At 32.4% G+C, this 18,726-nt stretch overlaps 2 protein-coding genes across 2 annotated transcripts; both read right to left on the reverse strand.

Moving 5' to 3' along the window:
* Positions 1-2,897: 2,897 nt before the first annotated feature.
* Positions 2,898-5,766, reverse strand: LOC125825603 (deacetoxyvindoline 4-hydroxylase-like). Its single transcript, XM_049504927.1, has 4 exons — positions 5,454-5,766; positions 3,803-4,016; positions 3,221-3,542; positions 2,898-3,143 (listed from the first exon to the last, which is right to left on the reverse strand). Exons 1-4 carry the CDS (start codon positions 5,764-5,766, stop codon positions 2,898-2,900), a joined length of 1,095 nt encoding a protein of 364 aa, XP_049360884.1.
* A 4,889-nt stretch (positions 5,767-10,655) lies between these two features.
* On the reverse strand, positions 10,656-12,111 carry LOC125825602 (deacetoxyvindoline 4-hydroxylase-like). The gene is made up of 3 exons (XM_049504926.1): positions 11,603-12,111; positions 10,980-11,301; positions 10,656-10,904 (listed from the first exon to the last, which is right to left on the reverse strand). The coding sequence occupies exons 1-3, from the start codon at positions 12,109-12,111 to the stop codon at positions 10,656-10,658; spliced, it is 1,080 nt and encodes a 359-aa protein (XP_049360883.1).
* Between the last annotated feature and the right edge of the window lie 6,615 nt (positions 12,112-18,726).

Below are 18,726 nucleotides of genomic sequence, written 5' to 3' on the forward strand. Positions count from 1 at the left end.
TTTGAACCTAATTTTTTAATAATATATGTTATTTGCCATGTCCCAATTTATGTGGCATTAATTGATAGATTTGTTGGAGTCGAGAGATTTATTTTGTTAATTATTGTAATTTATAATTTGTTTTTCGTCAATTTCGTCGACTATTTATTTTATTAATTATTGTAATTTATTGTTTCTTTTTCGTCAATTTCAAACAATATATGTTTATCATATAATCCATTTTATGTGGTACCAATAGAATTTAGAGAGTCAATTAAATTTTGTATATAAGTTTTAAATAATTAAGTTGTTAATTATTGTAATGTATAGTATTACTTATATTATTTTTAAATATATTTAAATATTATATGTTAGGTTTTTTATCCTAATTTATATGGCATTGATAGAATTGAAAGTGTCAAATAATTGTTAATTATTGTAATAGATAATATGGAGTATTTAAGTGATTTTAGTATAGTAATTAATATATAATATGTAGTATTTAAGTGTTATATTATGGAATTTGAGAAGTTATTGAAATTTTTATATGATTTTAAAAATATTTTAAATTGTTAGCTATTGTGATTTGTAGTACTTTTTTTTTTACATAATTTTGAAAATAATATTTATTACTCTGTTTGTTCTAATTTATGTGGCACTGGCAGAATTTCAAATATTAACCATTTTTTATATGTCTCTTTAATATATTAAGTTGTTAATTATTGTATTTTATAGTACATTTTGAACCTAATTTTTTAATAATATATGTTATTTGCCATGTCCCAATTTATGTGGCATTAATTGATAGATTTGTTGGAGTCGAGAGATTTATTTTGTTAATTATTGTAATTTATAGTTTCTTTTTCGTCAATTTCAAACAATATATGTTGTTAATTGATAGAATACTTTTAATGTAATTTTTAAAAAAAAATATGTGTGACTGTCCATGTCCCAATTTATGTGGCACATGTAAAGTTTTGACAATTAACCAAAATTTTAATACATTTAAAAAAAAAAATTTAAGTCGTTAAATTGTAAGTAATTTAAATTGTTGTATTATTTATTACAATTTATAATGCTTTTAAAGTAGTTTAAATATTGTACTATTTATTATGATTTATAACACATTTTTTTAAATTTATGTCATATTATGGAATTTGAGAAGTTATTGAAATTTTTATATGACTTTAAAAATATTTTAAATTGTTAGCTATTGTGATTTGTAGTACTTTTTTTTAACATAATTTTGAAAATAATATTTATTACTCTCTTTGTTCTAATTTATGTGGCAGATGCAGAATTTCAAATATTAACCCTTTTTTATATGTCTCTTTAATATATTAAGTTGTTAATTATTGTATTTTTTAGTACATTTTGAACCTAATTTTTTAATAATATATGTTATATGTCATGTCCCAATTTATGTGGCATTAATTGATAGATTTGTTGGAGTCAAGAGATTTATTTTGTTAATTATTGTAATTTATAGTTTCTTTTTCGTCAATTTCAAACAATATATGTTGTTAATTGATAGATTTTTTGGAGTGGACTATTTTTTTTATTAATTATTGTAATTTATTGTTTCTTTTTTGTCAATTTCAAACAATATATGTTTATTATATAATCCATTTTATGTGGTACCAATAGAATTTAGAGAGTCAATTAAATTTTTTATATAAGTTTTAAATAATTAAGCTGTTAATTATTGTAATGTATAGTATTACTTATATTATTTTTAAATATATTTAAATATTATATCTTAGGTTTTTTATCCTAATTTATATGACATTGATAGAATTTAAAGTGTCAAATAATTGTTAATTATTGTAATAGATAATATGGAGTATTTAAGTCATTTATAGTATAGTAATTAATATATAATATGTAGTATTTAAGTGGAAGGTGGTGGAGCCCACTTATATAGTTTGATAAATATATTGGATATTAGTAGTGATTTATAGTATAGTAATTAATAATATATAATATGTAGTATTTAAGTGGAAGGTGGTGGGGCCCACTTATATATTTTATAAATATATTGGGCATTAGTAGTGATCTTATTGACACAATGGTAGTCATTCCTAGAGTCTTCTATAATATAGTAATATGATGATTAATGTTATACTTATTTTTCAAAATCAAACATTTAAATCCCTTATATAATGAAAATCTTACCCAATGGAATGTTCATGTAATTTAATCATATATATTATTAAAAGTGAAAAGTTTATCATTAATTAAATTGTATAATGAATTAGCCAAAAAAAAAAAAAAGTAACCTAATGTGTGCACCGTGCACCTTCTCCTCGACATTAGATTTACATGATTCAACTTCGTTGCATTAATAGAGAATTAAATAGGGACGGAGGGAGTATGTTTAAAAACCGTGTATGAGAGGAAAGTAAGAAACTCATGTATTGTTGGGATAATGAAAGAAGAGTCGGACCAACAAGGGTTGTGGTGGAGTGGTAAGTACTTCTTTATCCTTAACCAAGAGGTCTCGAGTTTGAGCCCCTTGGGTACGGAGTCGCATTTGTTAGGGACATTTTAAAAAATATCACATGAATTGTAGCAAACTGCTCGTACAATTAATCAAGGTACACACACAAGAAGGGGTACTTGTGTTGTGTGTCTTTGGGATTTAAGTAAGATGCTTGTGTAATATAAAATCATATTTAGTATAATAACACTAAATAAAGATGGGAACCCATTAGCAATTGGGATAAGTTTTTTACTGATCTGATAGTGCATACATTATTAGAGGAACAAAATGAAGGATACATAAGGGAGTATGCTCTTGAGATTTATCCCTTCATTTGAAAATAAACAGCAGACATTGTTAAAAAAAAAATTAGTGTATAGTTTATGGTGATTTTAATTTTTAGCTGCTGCTTGGCGATGTGATGGTCGATCTCTCTTCATAGTCTGAAAAGATCAAGGCCAGTCTTATCAAGAGGCTTGGACAAAAACTTGGTGACATAATCAACTAATGGAAAATCTTTATATAAAGGGGGGTTTTCTTCAGATATGAGCTCTTTGATTGGACCATACAGCTTCGGAGGGGTAGAAACTCCGTTGAAGAAGCACGCTACTGAAATCCTTGGTCCTACATTTTTCACAACAACTCTATGAATTGCACTCACAAACTTGTCATTTGAAAGGATCTGTGAAAAAATCAGATTGAGATGAATTTCAATTTGTGAAAAAATCAGAACAAAAAAAGTTGTGTTTTGTTGCAAACCTGTAGAAGGTCACCAATATTAACAACCAAACCATGTTCAATCGGTGTAACATCCGCCCATTGGTTATCACACATGACTTGGAGCCCACCACTCTGATCCTGAAGCACAATGGTAAGGAAAACAGGATCTGTATGCTTGTCGGTACCAAGAGTTAGCTCTGGCTGTGGGCATGCCGGGTAGTAATGGCATACCATTAACTGTTTTTTGTCACATTCAGTGGCTTTTAAGTGGTTTGTCTTTAGCCCGAGAGCTTCTGATAGTAAGCCAAGAAGAATATCTTCTAGTTTTACGACATGATTTATGTACTCAAGGGATGTTTTCCTGGACATAAGGAAAAAATCAAAGATTACTACATGAGGACAAGGTTGATATGCATATTAATTGGATTCACAGTCAAATATTTATATACAAGGTTTGGGCAAAAGGTACTAAGTTCCTGTGACCCCTTAAGTTATACTCTAGATCCGCTACTGGCAACATGTATCCACATATCAACTAGAAATAAAGATAAAACACTGTACTGAGGCATCAAACAGGACAGATATGGAATTGAAATTCAAATGCAGAAAACACAGAGTTACCTGCAAACTTCTGGTATTTCTTCTGGTTCAATGTAACCAGAAACTAGCTCAGTGATGTATAATGTATCCTTCCAGCTTGAAGTCAATCCTTTTGTTTTGAACACATGGAGATTGCTATCATATCTAACTTGTCTGGCTGTTGGATCAGATGAATAGTACTCTTTCTTCACTTCAACATCTTGTTCATGAAATTTACGAGTCCCATCGATCATTCCTTCCAAAACACTTGAAGGAATCCCATGATTTATCAGTTGGAAAAGGCCCCATTTCTCACATGCTTCCCTTATTTCATCAACAATCTTCTTACGCCCATCTTCAATGTGTATGCCACTTAGATCCACGACCGGAACCTGTTGAGTTGACTTGCACATATTCAACTCCTCAGCAAGTTCATGAGGTGGCCTAATGAAAATTCTTGGAATCTCAACTATTCCAGAATCAACAAGTCCCTTAACACCAGCTTTTGCATCATCAATAGCCTTTTTCTCATCCGATGGATCAAAATCCATTTAGCCTGAGAACAAAGAGAGTACTAATAAGATGGTTGAATTTTCAAGGTAGGCACAAGTTTCTTCAGACAAGGAAAGAAAAGAGAGACTTTTGATTTTTACTCAGCTACAACATGAAATGAAAGCTTGTGTACGTTCATTAACGACCTTCGTGATTTTAATATAATATAGATATAGATAATACATCATCATTCTATATTATAAATGCGAAACCTCTAAGTTAAAAGCTAGATTACCAAAATATTGAAAGAAATTTACTAGAAAGGATCGTGAGAAATTTTCTGGATTTTGTATTTCTTCAACTTGGGGACTACAAAGCTGCTGTACAACAAAATTTATAGGAACTTTCTAGGGATTGAATGGTAATAAAATAAACTAATGTACCTACCTAGTACATAGCATAAAAATAGCACATGTACTATTTCCATAGCTCTAAAATATCTGTACATGTATATGTATTTACAAGGAAATTGTTCAATAATATAGTTGGGCTTATGTTCTGATCGAAAGACAAATCAACCGCCTTCTTCTTAGCTTCTGTCTTTGTTGAGCAGATTAAGTCACCGGGAACAATACCCTTCCACCAAAAAAAATGAGATTTTTTAATAAAGGGTTGTAATGTCTTCCAATACTTATTAAGCTTTAAATTATTTTGATAAATGTGAAATTGGAAGACTAAAGAGAATGTTCATGGCAATTTTTGGTTTTCTTTGGGAAGGTGTTACAGACAATAGTCCTTTCATTTCTTTATTTATTTTTTAAAATGCCTACTGACTCTCTAAACTACCTAACCTTTCCTCTTCTCCAATTTGTCAAGTACTCAATTAAAGGGTAAGATAATAAATTGAATGAAGGATGAAAGAATTATTTATGAATATATCATATTCTTATTCTATATCCCATCTGTTTTTATAAGTCAACTGGTTGCCAAAAATATATCATAGGATATTTTTAGCAAAACAGATGAACAAAGTGTATATTTAAACCTTTTGCAATAGTTCAGGGTATTTTTGATCTTTTTCCGCAGATAAAGGGAATGAAGAGAAGAGGGGAACACGAACACGGAACACTCATAAGGAACAAGCAACACCACTGCATCACATATTAGTTTTTCTGCAAAGCTAAGAACACAGTATATTTACGAGTCCCATCAATCATTCCTTCCAAAACACTTGAGGGAACCCCATGATTTATCAGTTGGAAAAAGCCCCACTTCTCTGATGCTTCCCTTATTTCATCGACAATCTTCTTACGCGCATCTTCAACTTCTAAGCCACTGATATCAATCACGGGAACCTGTAGAGTTGACATCCCCTGAATCAACACCTCAGCAGGTTCATCAGTTGGCCTAATGAACATTCTTGGAATTTCCACAATTCCAGCATCAACTAGTCCCTTAACACCGGCTTTTGTATCATCAAAAGCCTTTATCTCCTTCGATCGATCATAATCCATTGCTAATTCAGCTTGAGAATCTTCAGCAACAGACATAGTTGTTCTTATTTTCAAAAAATCTACTTTTTTTCTCAGGAAATAGTTAGTTAAAGACAACACATGCTTACAAATGCAATTTTTCAAATGAAATATTCCCTACATAAATGTGACCCTTAACTTGACTTCAGTCGACAACTATGACCTTTAACTTTGGGTGTGCACAAATAGACACTTAAACTTGCATAAAATTGAACAAATAGACACATTCGTCATAACTCCTACATGACACCCTACATGGTAATTTTGTGTCTTATGTGGCATCCTATATGTATTATGCCATGTAGGACACGTGTGTCTACTTATTCAATTTTATACAAGTTTAAGTGTCTACTTGTCCACACTCAAAGTTGGAGGGCATAATTGTCCGCTGAAACCAAGTTAAGAGTCATGTTTATGTATTATGCCTTAAAAAATTAAAGAACACTATCACTACAAAAAATAGCTTTTAGCGGCGATAAATATATACATATTAACAAAAAGAGCTAAATCTTACAGACATTAGTTAATTGTTGTTGGATCCAACATCGCTATAGACTTTAGGGACATTTGCATAGAGTGCTAATTACCTCTAAAAAATATATTTCGCAGCTATTAAGCTATTGTCGTTAAAGATCATATTTGGTATAGTATATGTACTAAAATGCCTTTTAATCTTGTGGTCATAAACATATCACGTGAAAAGTTAAAACTAAAGAGTTGTCAAAAAGAAAAATAAATGAAATACATTAAAATAAAAAATTAGAAAAAAAAAAGTTAGACAAACAAATTAAAACAGAGAAGGTATCTCTTATAGTTGTCACATAAAGATCAATTTTGTCAAATCTGTTAGAGTCCCACTAATTTAGATTAACTTTGGTCCCACTAAGACTCGCACTATCAAAGGTGACTCTCTAATATTAGAACTCAAACCTGAAATATCTTAAAAGATTAAAAAAGTACTTACCATCCGTCTATAATTTTTGTTGGTAATGAATGTAGACAGAGGTGGAGCTAGCAAGGATGGAGGGGTTCATTCAAAGCTCCTTCAAAGAAAAATTACATCGTTTATACATGATTAAAATTATTTTTTATTATATATATATATAGTAGATTTTAAACCTCCTTTAACCTTTTCGTGTGTATATTTAATGAAAATCATTGAATGTAGCGTCCGAAAACTAAATGAAACATGGTTGTTAATTGGTATAAGTTAGGTGTAAATTACACTAAATGCCCCTACAATATGACTCAATTACAAATCCACCCCATATTACGCAAATCCAATACAAATACATTATTAATGTTATACTTACTTTTCAAAATCAAACATTTCAATCCCTTATATAATGAAAATCCTATCCAAAGGAATGTTCGTGTAACTTAATCATATCATCATCATATCATATATCATATCTATATCTATTCTATATTACCTTAAAATCATGAACTCCTAACTTGAATGTTAAATTACTATAATATCCCTAACTTAGGTTGTGACTTTTTCGATGAGTTGTGACTTTTTCGATAAGTTGTGACTTTTTCAATAAGTTGTGACTTTTCCAAAGAGCCGTGACTTTTTCAATAAGTTGCAACTTTTCCAAAGGGTCATGACTTTTTAAAAAGGACATGACTTTTCAGATAATACACAAAAAAATTTGTTCAAACTATCCTTTGTTGACTATAAATAGAAGGGTTTCCTCTCATTTTTCAACCACAATTTTTTTAATCTTCTACTCTTCTTCTTCTTGCATTTTAATTTTTTTGTGTGATTTATTATCTTTGAGTGAGTTCGAAGTTTAGCGGAATATGAGTCGTTCTATCCTAAGAGGGTATATTTCATAACCTCGAGTACTTGAGGAAAATAATTTTGATGATATAATACTTATTTTTTTCCTTAATATATATATTAGTATGTAATGTTCCAATATATGAAGTTAACATGATGTAGCCTAAATTCATTTTTTTGTTAACAATTTCTCTTGTGATATAGATATATGCTTCTGAATATCTTTTCCAAAATTTAGAGAATTGTCACGATTTATTTTTGATGCTCAAGACAAAATATTGATTTTATTTATCAATGCTACTTATGTGATCTAGACTCTCATGAAGTTTGCTTCAAAATAGTTATTACTATATAAATATTGCCCTTTTGTTTTACTTATTTACTATTTCTTAATATTTCAATATTTTAGACAAAGAAAAGTTTATATGACTACTAATAATGCCAGTTGAAGTTTGTATTAGTTTAATTTTTATTATTTATTTAATAGTTAATTTTATTAGATAAATATTTTCATTAATGCAAATATATATTTATATTTGGGTAGATATTTGTATTTAAAATAAAGTATTATATTTCACAAATGTATTATCAAGTTAACAGGATCTTCTAACTTCAAAATATATTATTTTAAAATGTTCTGAGTTTTTTTATTTAAACATATGGTTAGATGACAAGAAAAATACAAAGCAAATATTGTCTATAGGGTAATATTAGTGAGATAAGACTAATTACATGATTGAACCTCATTAAATTGAAATAAATATATACATTTTTGCATTTAACTAATAAAAAATTTCATTGACCATCTTCATAGGTTTGCGTGAATAAGAGATATATATGACGATCCACGTTGAACATTCACAAAAGAATCTGCAATATTATTTTTTGCTAAGTATTATTCAAATCTTCGCTTAAATAAACAATACTATTTACTATAACATATATTTTGAAATTGGTAATCACGTGCAACAAACGTGTCAAAAACCTAGTATTATTAAAAGTGGGAAGCTCCAAAGATGAAAAGTTGGATTGCCATTTTACCCCTAAGCTAAATTAAACATCTAGTTAATTAAATATTAAATAATATTATTTTAATTATTTTTGAATGGTAAGTTATTTATTAGATAGGTTATGTAGAAGAACAAGAGTCAATTAGAATTTCTAGAATTTTAGAGTCATATGTAATTGGTAAACTAATTAAAACTGAATAATTGTTCTTAAATAAGTACATGAATTAAGGTTTTCCCCCTTTTAATCTTAAATTAAAAAATATGAAGAGTTGCAGCTAAATCAATATATACCATCACCAAATACGAATTTGTCATCTTGGGTTCTTCCACTAGCAGTTCTACGTACTCCCCTATGGTAAAGTTCCTTCTTTTCTCCTCTTTTTCCATCTTCTATTTTGATCATTAATATTTTTTTTTTTCAAATTAGTCTATCTATGATATGAGATTAACAATAGAGTGTTATCAAGTTTGACATCTTCACTTTATTTAGAAACACCAAAAAGAATTTTGAGGAAGATGAATTCATAAGGTTAGAAATATCAAGTATGACTTCTACGTTGTCCTACCATGACTAAGTCTAATTACCTTATATTAAATGAATCAAATTCATTTGATTCGACATTTTTGTGCTTTTTTAAAAATTATATTTGGAAGGTTTGGTTCATTGTTTTAAAGTTACGCACAAGACCGATCTAATATTATAATGTTATAATTTCACCCTTGTTTTCAAAGGAAGAAAATAGTAAGATGGATTCACCGAGGTTAAGTTGATATTACATTTTAAAATAATATTTATTTAACTTTATAAGAGTTTTTATTTATTGAGGTATGGGGTACAAAGACTAGTATTATTGAAAGTGAGAAGTTTCAAAGTGTAAAGTTGAATTACCATTTAGTCCTACACTAAATTAAATATATATTTAATTAAATATTATTATTTAAATTATTTTTTGGATGGTAAGTTACACGAAGATAAAAGGAAGAAAATAATGTCTTGCTCCAAATTAATTTAGCAGCAATTATTGATACGTAATAGCAATATAAGTCAATAACCATGAAGTGAGATAGAAAAATACCCCCTCCGTCCCTTTTTACTTGGCAAATTTTGACTAGACACGCTTATTAAAGGAAAATTTACAGAAATTCACCTTTTAGTTTACTTATTACCATTATCCCCTATAAGTTTTAGAAATCTGCAAAATCCCTCATTTTCTTGCATCAGATTAGTGTATCTCGCGCATCAGATTAATGTGTCAACGCTTATATTATTATATCTCGCGCATCAGATTAATGTATCAACGCTTATATTATTGTATCTCGCGCATCAGATTAGTGTATCATGTATAAAATGTAATGTATCTTACTTAACGATTAATGTATCTTGCGCATCAGATTAATGTGTCAGCTCTTATATTATTGTATCCGTTTGAGGGATTTCTGTAATTATAAACTTTTAAAAGATAGATTGTAATTTTGCCTTAAAAGTATGTGATTTCTGTAATTTGCCCTAAGAATAATAACAATGATTGATATAGTGAGTATCATTTTATCCCTATTAATTGATTCATTAACTCAATATTAATAAATTGAGAGGTACAATAGGAAGAAAAAAATTGACCTTCCTTGATTTGTCAAAAATGACAAGTAAAAAGGAAAATCAAATAAGGAAATATTTGACAAGTAAATAGGGACGGAGTGAATATGTTTAAAACCGTGTATGAGAGGAGAGTGAAAAACTCATGTATAACTGTTGGGATAATGAATGATGAGCAAGACCAACAAGGGTTGTGGTGAAGTGGTAAGTACTCTTTCATCTTTAACCAAGAGGTCTCGGGTTCGAGTCCCCCTGAGTATAGAATCGTATGCTTTACCCAATTTTACTAGTACAACTAGGAGGAACTCCAATACATTGTGATAAAGTTTCACATAAAAGTTCAAAGCACTATTACTTTCAATAGTTCCTTCAACATGAAAATGAACATTATTTTACAGCAAATCACAAACTATGACATAGTTCTGTATGAATGATGATAGGCTTTTGTGATGGTTTATGGTCATTTTCGCGTAGCGATTCTTCAGAGTCTGACAAGATCAAGACTAGTCTTATCAAGTGGCTTGGACAAAAAATTTGAGACATAATCAACTACTAGAACTTGTTTATATAGTGGGGGGTTTTCTTCTGATATGAGCTCTTTGATTGGACCAAACATCTTTGGAGGTGTAGAAACTCCACTGAAGAAGAATATCACTGAAATCCTTGGTTCTGCTACCTTATTTGCTACAACTCTATGAATTGCACTCACAAACTTGTCATTTGATAGGATCTGTTACAAAATCAGTTTGAGATGAGTAACAGTTTATGAAAAAATGAGAACAAAAAGTTGTGTTTTGTTGCAAACCTGAAGAAGGTCACCAATATTAACAACCAGACCATGTTCAATCGGTGTAACATCTGCCCATTGGTTATCACACATGACTTGGAGCCCACCATTCTGATCTTGAAGCAGAATGGTAACGAAAACAGGATCAGTATGCTTCTCGGTACCAAGAGTTAGCTCTGGCTGTGGGCATGCCGGGTAGTAATGGCATACCATTAACTGTCTTTTGTCACATTCAGTGGCTTTTAAGTGGTTTGTCTTTAGCCCGAGAGCTTCTGATAGTAAGCCAAGAAGAATATCTTCTAGTTTTACAACATGATTTATGTACTCAACAAATGTTTTCCTGGACATTAGGAAAAAATCAGAGATTACTACATGAGGACAAGGTTGATATGCACAGTCAAATATTTATATACAAGGTTTGGGCAAAAGGTACTAAGTTCCCGTGACCCTAAGTTATATTCTAGATCCGCTACTGGCATCATGTATCCATATATCAACTAGAAATGAAGATAGAACACTGTACTGAGGCAGTGACCTCTACTCAATAAATTCTTAGATTTAATACAAAACTTCAACACCGTGTACGCATCAAACAGGACAGATATAGAATTGAAATTCAAGTGCAGAAAATACAGAGTTACCTGCAAACTTGTGGTATTTCTTCAGGTTCAATGTGACCAGAAACTAGCTCAGAGATGTATAATGTATCCTTCCAGTTTGAAGTCAATCCTTTTGTTTTGTACTGAAGAAGATTGCTCTCATATCTAACTTGTCTGGCTGTTGGATCAGACGAATAGTACTCTTTCTTCACTTCAACATCTTGTTCATGAAATTTACGAGTCCCATCGATCATTCCTTCCAAAACACTAGAAGGAATTCCATGATTTATCAGTTGGAAAAGGCCCCATTTCTCACATGCTTCCCTTATTCCATCAACAATCTTCTTACGCCCATCTTCAACATGTATGCCACTTAGATCCACGACTGGAACCTGTTGAGTTGACTTGCACATATTCAACTCCTCAGCAAGTTCATGAGGTGGCCTAATGAAAATTCTTGGAATCTCAACTACTCCAGAATCAACAAGTCCCTTAACACCAGCTTTTGCATCATCAATAAACTTTTTCTCATCCGATGGATCATAATCCATTGCTAATTTCAGCCTTAGAACAAAAAGACTACTAATTAGATGGTTGAATTTTCAAAATATTTTGAACATCCGATAAAATAAACATTTGTTAACAGCAGTTTATTAAATAAAACCCCTAACAAATAATTGAGTAGTTGTAGTAAAAAATATTAATCAATTCAACTTTTAATCATCATATCATCGTCATACTATATTATAATTGCGAAATCTCCCAGTTAAAAGTTGGATTACCAAAATACCTTTCCACATTTTTTATAAAGAGTTGTAATGTCTTCCCATACTTATTTATAATAAAATAAAAAATGAAAAATAGGAAGAATAAAGAGAATGTTGATGGCAACTTTTAATATTTAAAACTTTTGGTTTTCTTGAGAAGGTGTTACAGACAAGAGTCCTTTCATTTCTTTATTTATTTTTTAAATGCCTACCGACTCTCTAAACTACCTAACCTTTCCTCTTCTCCAATTTGTTACTCAATTAAAGGGTAAGATAATAAATTGAATGAAAGATGAAAGAAGAAAGAATTATTTATGAATATATTGTTGACACCTAATTTTGACCCTCCCCGATAATAATTAATCTCGAGCTTCTTAATTTTAAAATGATTTAGAATAATTAATTTTAGAAATTTCGAAAAAGAAAAAATATAATAGAATAATTTGCAAGTTGTTTCAAATAGTTTGTCACTTGTTATAATTTTTAAATAATAATATGTCTTTTATATAATTAATTAGTGTATTTTATAAATATTGGAAAATCGTCTCAAAAAGATTTTGTTTAATTAGATATTTGGTTAGTTTGTTTAGTTATCTAATAGTTTACAATTTTGAGTTAATTAGTTAGTTTACAATTAAGTTAATTATTATATAATTATGTGTCTAATTAGCATATTTTACGAATACTCAAAAATCATCTCAAAAGAGTTTGTTTTAGTTAAATATTCAATTAAATTAATTTGGTTTAAAGTACACTTGTAAGTTATTTAGCTTATTAGTTTGATTATTCTTACTTTAGAAAGGCCATGAAGGAGTTGAACTGCATTCCTGAGGTCGCCGGGTTGAGTTATGAAGACCTGTGCATTCACCCGAATTTGGACCTCCCAGAAGGGTTCAAGGTGCCAAAATTTGACATCTTCGGAGGAACGGGGAACCCCTTGGCACACTTGAGGGCCTACTGTGACCAACTCGTAGGAGTTGGGAGAGACGAAGCTTTGTTAATGCGGCTTTTTAGCCGAAGTTTGAGCGGAGAGGCTCTAGAATGGTTTACGTCTCATGAAACGAAACAGTGGTCTAGCTGGAACGCTTTGGCTAAGGACTTCATAGAACGATTCGCCTACAATGTGGAGATCGTTCCTGATCGTTACTCCTTGGAGAAGATGAAGCAGAAGCCGACCGAAAGCTACAGGGAATTCGCATATAGATGGCGAAAGGAGGCAGCTAGAGTTAGACCTCCTATGTCAGAAAAGGAAATTGTCGAAGTGTTTGTGCGGGTGCAGGAGCCCGAATATTATGACAGAATCATGTTGTTCGTTGGAGCAAAATTTGCTGAGATAGTCAAGGTAGGTGAGACTATCGAAGATGGATTGAGAACCGGGAAGATTGCCCGTGTTGCTGCCTCGCCCGGATCTTCGGGCTTGTTGAAGAAGAAAAGAGAGGATGTGTCCTCTGTCTCTTATGAGGGGAAGAAGACCCCAAGGAAACCATCATCATACCAAGGTCGTTCTCGACCTTCATAGAGTTCATACCTGGCTTGTTATGCACAAGCCGATTACCAGAATACCCCTCCCCCCAGTTACCAAAATACCCCTCCCCCCAGTTACCAAAATACTCTTCCTCCCAGCTATCAAAATGCTCCCCTTCCTAACTACCAAACTCCCCCCACTATCTACCAAACTCCCCCTCCAGTTTACCAGACTCCATCTCATCACTACCGAAATGCCGCCCCCAACTGTGCCAACGTTCAAACAAATTACCAAACGCCTCCCCCAATGTACCAAACCCCAGCTCCACTTTACCAAAATACCCCATCGAACTACCAAGCTCCACAACCAAACTACCAAACCAACTCATATCCCAGATATCAAGCCCCCCGCCCAAACGCTCCAAATTATCGTCAAATGCCTCCTCCTCAACAAGGCAATTACGATCCCCCCCGTCCTAGATTTGAGAAGAAGCCGGCTAGAATTTTTACTCCGCTTATTGAAAGCCGAACAAAGCTGTTCGAGCGATTAACTGCGGCAGGATATATTCATCCAGTAGGTTCCAAGCCGGTTGACACTAGCTCAAAGTTTTACAGACCTGATCAGAGGTGGGCGTATCACTCCAACAGTGTTGGACATGATACTGAAGACTGTATCAACCTGAAGCATAAGATTCAAGACCTGATTGACCAGAATGTGGTCTCTCTTCAGACAGTTGCGCCCAATGTCAATAGTAATCCTTTGCCAAATCATGGAGGCGCCACAAGGGTTCGGTCATATCTCCCGTAAGATTTCTATTTCTCTTTACAATAGAAACTGGGACAGAATTTTTGAGAGGGTCTCAAAAATTCTCAAGAAAGAGGTCTCTCCAACAAAGTCGAGACTGAAATTACTTTGAAATTTGCGACTGGGACAGAATTTTTGAGAGGATCTCAAAAATTCCGTGATTTGATCACCAATGGTTGAAGATACACCAAGACAGTTAACTGGGACAGAATTTTTTGAGAAAGACCCCAAAAATTTCAACTGAGTTTATCGGCAGTTTAGAACAACTTTGAATACTTCCCAATGAGTAATCAGATAGATCTCGAGACATCACTCCAAAGGTGTTCATTAAATTTGACGTGACATGACACTTGGCAGTGACTTTTTCCAAACATTACTTTTGAAAATCTATTTTCCTTATAAGCTCTTCCTTCATGTTTTAATTATTTTTGCATAAAAAATATTTTGTCTTATCTATCAAGAAGCGGGAGATCGGAGAAATCAACCGGAGATAGCAAGACAATGAACAGACAACCAAAGAGATCGACACAGATCAGCTCATTTTGTAAAAAACTAACAATTTTTCTGTGGATGCAGGTCTATAGGTTTTCCTTAAGATCAGCATATTCTTCCATTCAATGAATACAAAGAAGTTAAAAGGGCAGAGAGCTCCCCAAATTGACAACTATTCTGTGGATGCAGGAAATATTTTATGCTTCTTATGCCAAGAATTGGGAATATGAGTAGCATTACTTTACTCAAATTCTCAGCAAGGCAAGGTTCATAACGAACATGCAATTATGTTCGGATATGGGACAAATGAAAACCTTGAAGAGAGAAATATTATTGTTTTCCAGCAACTAAAGATACCTGGAAGATATTTATCTGCATTATATTATCAAATATGATAATATTCTTACCCTGAAGGCTATTTATATTGTGTTGTCGAATGAGACGATACCACTACCCGGAGAATCATTTATATCGTATCGTCAAATGAGATGATACCACTACTCCGAGGGTCATTTTTATTTATATTATCGACTGAGACAATATCACTACCTGAAGAGTCATTTATATCGTATTGTCAAATGAGATGATACCACTACTCCGAGGGTCATTTTTATTTGTATTGTCAATTGAGACGATACCGCCGTTCCAGAAGATACCCAGAAGATCACATATGTTGCTCAGTGAAGCATTATCTTCATTTGGTATCAGGGAGACATCATTAAAAGAAATCATGCATCGCGGAGAAGTCATGCATTGCAAGAGGAGAAGTCATGCATAGCAAGAAAAGAGATTGATGTATTACAAGAGAAGACAAGAGAAAAATCATGCATTGCAAGAGAAAGAAGTCATGCATCGCGGGAAGAAGAAACCCTGCATAACAAGGGGAAATCCATGCATAGCAAGAGAAAAGTCATGCATCGCGGGAAGAAGAAACCATGCATAACAAGAGGAAATCCATGCATAGCAAGAGAAAAGTCATGCATCGCAGGAAAGAGATTTGTGCATAGCAAGTGAAGGATTCATGCATCGCGGGAAAGAGAATCATGCATAGCAAGAGAAGGATTCATGCATCGCGGGAAAAGTCATGCATTGCAAGATAAAGAAGTCATGCATCGCGAGAAAGAGATTTATGCATAGCAAGAAGAAGAAACCATGCATAGCAAGAGAAAATGTCATGCATCGCGGGAAAGAGATTCATGCATAGCAAGAGAAGGATTCATGCATCGTGGAAAAGAAGTTATGCATTGCAAGAGAAAGATTTACCCATCACAAGAAGATCAACATCGACTGCATCATTTTTTCTTTACAAAATGACATCAAGAGAATTATCGACAATGACGTCAAGAGAACTGTCAACATATTACATCAGCCTTTTTATTAATCAAAGGAAGAGTACATTGAAGATTATATTGCAAATATGAGACACAAGCTTTATTTGCTTCACGTCAAACCCGATAGAGTTGACGTCAAATGTTCAAGGAGAACAATTAAGTGTCAACGCGGTAAAAGACATTGTCTCCCATTTGAATTTCATTTTTATGCTGATGAGTTTTATCTCAATCTTTGTCGAAAGCATCCAAAAGGATGAATTCTCCAAAAACAAACCACAGGTGCGGACGACATCAAAAGGGATGCAGCACAACTTGAAACTTTTTCTTAGCAGCGAACTGAGACATAGTCTAAAGAGGAGTGCCAAACTCTTAGGACACGAGCAGAGGAGCGACTTTCACCACAATCAAACCACACCCCTATTATAAGGCATGTGGGTTTTTCTTAGATTTGTTAGTTCCTATTTTGCATCCGAAAAAATTTGGGTTCACCGGAAGCAATTTTCCAATCTGAGTGACAATGCACCAAGAGCCTTAGAAATTATGTCCGTGTAAGTTCTTAATTATGGGTGTGAAGCGTGCCACATTCATGACTAAGAGGTTGCAAGCCTCCTTTTCATACTCGACTTATTTTGTCGCTCTTCCAGTACCAAAGGTTATCTTGCATAACAGATTTCCTTTTCAACCGATAGAGTCGAACTACAAGCAGCCTGATTCCCTAAGTTGAGGAATATATAGGCGGGATCATTGTTGAAAACTCAATTATATTCCAACACTCGCTCTTAAATCTTATTCTCGAGCATCCCGGTCTCCTCATAACTCGATATCGGAATGACTTTTGAATTCTTTTAAAATCGTGCGTCAAATCGAGCGTATCGAACTACAAGTGGCCTGAATTCTCATATAACCTGAGATATGTAGGAAACCCATTTTCGGGGTTCGGCCATAACTTCTAAAGACCGTACCAAAAACCCCTTTTTTCAGAAAGATGAAGATGTGGTCGGTCAAAATTGGATTAGTCAAATTCATTTTCCTCGAATTTCTTGTATCAATTCAAGTAAAACGAGGGACAGTTGTTGACACCTAATTTTGACCCTCCCCGATAATAATTAATCTCGAGCTTCTTAATTTTCAAATGATTTAGAATAATTAATTTTAGAAATTTCGAAAAAGAAAAAATATAATAGAATAATTTGCAAGTTGTTTCAAATAGTTTGTCACTTGTTATAATTTTTAAATAATAATATGTCTTTTATATAATTAATTAGTGTATTTTATAAATATTGGAAAATCGTCTCAAAAAGATTTTGTTTAATTAGATATTTGGTTAGTTTGTTTAGTTATCTAATAGTTTACAATTTTGAGTTAATTAGTTAGTTTACAATTAAGTTAATTATTATATAATTATGTGTCTAATTAGCATATTTTACGAATACTCAAAAATCATCTCAAAAGAGTTTGTTTTAGTTAAATATTCAATTAAATTAATTTGGTTTAAAGTACACTTGTAAGTTATTTAGCTTATTAGTTTGATTATTCTTATTTTATGTTATTTTATTTTAGTTAATTTTATTGATTTGAAAAGCGTGTTTTAATTTACGTTATTTAAGTTTTGGCTATAGTTTTAAGTTAATTAGTTTATAATCGAATTAATTACTTTATTTCGTTAACATTAAGAAGCTCGTTAAATAATTTATATTAATTCGTCTTGTTTAGTTTTTAGCGGAATCACTTAATTAACTCAATTTGGCTTAGTTATGAACTTAATTGGCTAGAATTGCAATTCATTCGGTTATTTCGCTATTACAATTTTAGTCATTATTTTACATCCATCCAATCCTTTTGAGACCAAGTTTGGGCATTACTTTGAATTTCCAGCAGCCATCCTTCTTAATTCAAATCCAACTCCAACACCAATATAACAACAACAACGACCCAGCCCCTTCGTCCATTTTCCCTTATCCTATTTTTATTTCCCACCCAGCCCAACACCTTAATCCAATTCTGTTAGCCCATCCAACTCTTAATTCGCTCGACCCAGTCCAATTTGTTGATCAAAATAAGCCCAGAAACAGCATCAACACAGAGGCAATACAAATGACGCCAACATCACGGCGTAACAACAACAACAACATGTGACCGTTCCAAACGATTCCAAAAAGGATCCCGTACGCGCCTCGTCTTCTCCACTCGAGGGCGAGTTCACAGATGCAGCAACAACGGTACCAAACAGCGAGCACGACGTCTAATTTTCTCGTCGTCTTCTCTTTTTTGCTTGCCAGTGAAGTCGTACAGCAGGGCCAGTTGGCT

Source organism: Solanum verrucosum, unplaced genomic scaffold (genome assembly GCF_900185275.1).
Source record: "Solanum verrucosum unplaced genomic scaffold, falcon-dt-bn FXZP01000298.1, whole genome shotgun sequence".
NCBI classification, from domain to species: Eukaryota; Viridiplantae; Streptophyta; class Magnoliopsida; order Solanales; family Solanaceae; genus Solanum; species Solanum verrucosum.

Coding starts and splice junctions, on each gene's coding strand:
- LOC125825603 (XM_049504927.1), bottom strand. CDS start 5,766: ATGGATTATGATCGATCGAAGGAGATAAAGGCTTTTGATGATACAAAA. Junction 3,543..3,802: donor GAAATACCAGAAGTTTGCAG/GTAACTCTGTGT, acceptor CCTTATGTCCAG/GAAAACATCCCTTGAGTACA. Junction 3,144..3,220: donor ATATTGGTGACCTTCTACAG/GTTTGCAACAAA, acceptor ATTTTTTCACAG/ATCCTTTCAAATGACAAGTT.
- LOC125825602 (XM_049504926.1), bottom strand. CDS start 12,111: ATGGATTATGATCCATCGGATGAGAAAAAGTTTATTGATGATGCAAAA. Junction 11,302..11,602: donor GAAATACCACAAGTTTGCAG/GTAACTCTGTAT, acceptor CCTAATGTCCAG/GAAAACATTTGTTGAGTACA. Junction 10,905..10,979: donor ATATTGGTGACCTTCTTCAG/GTTTGCAACAAA, acceptor ATTTTGTAACAG/ATCCTATCAAATGACAAGTT.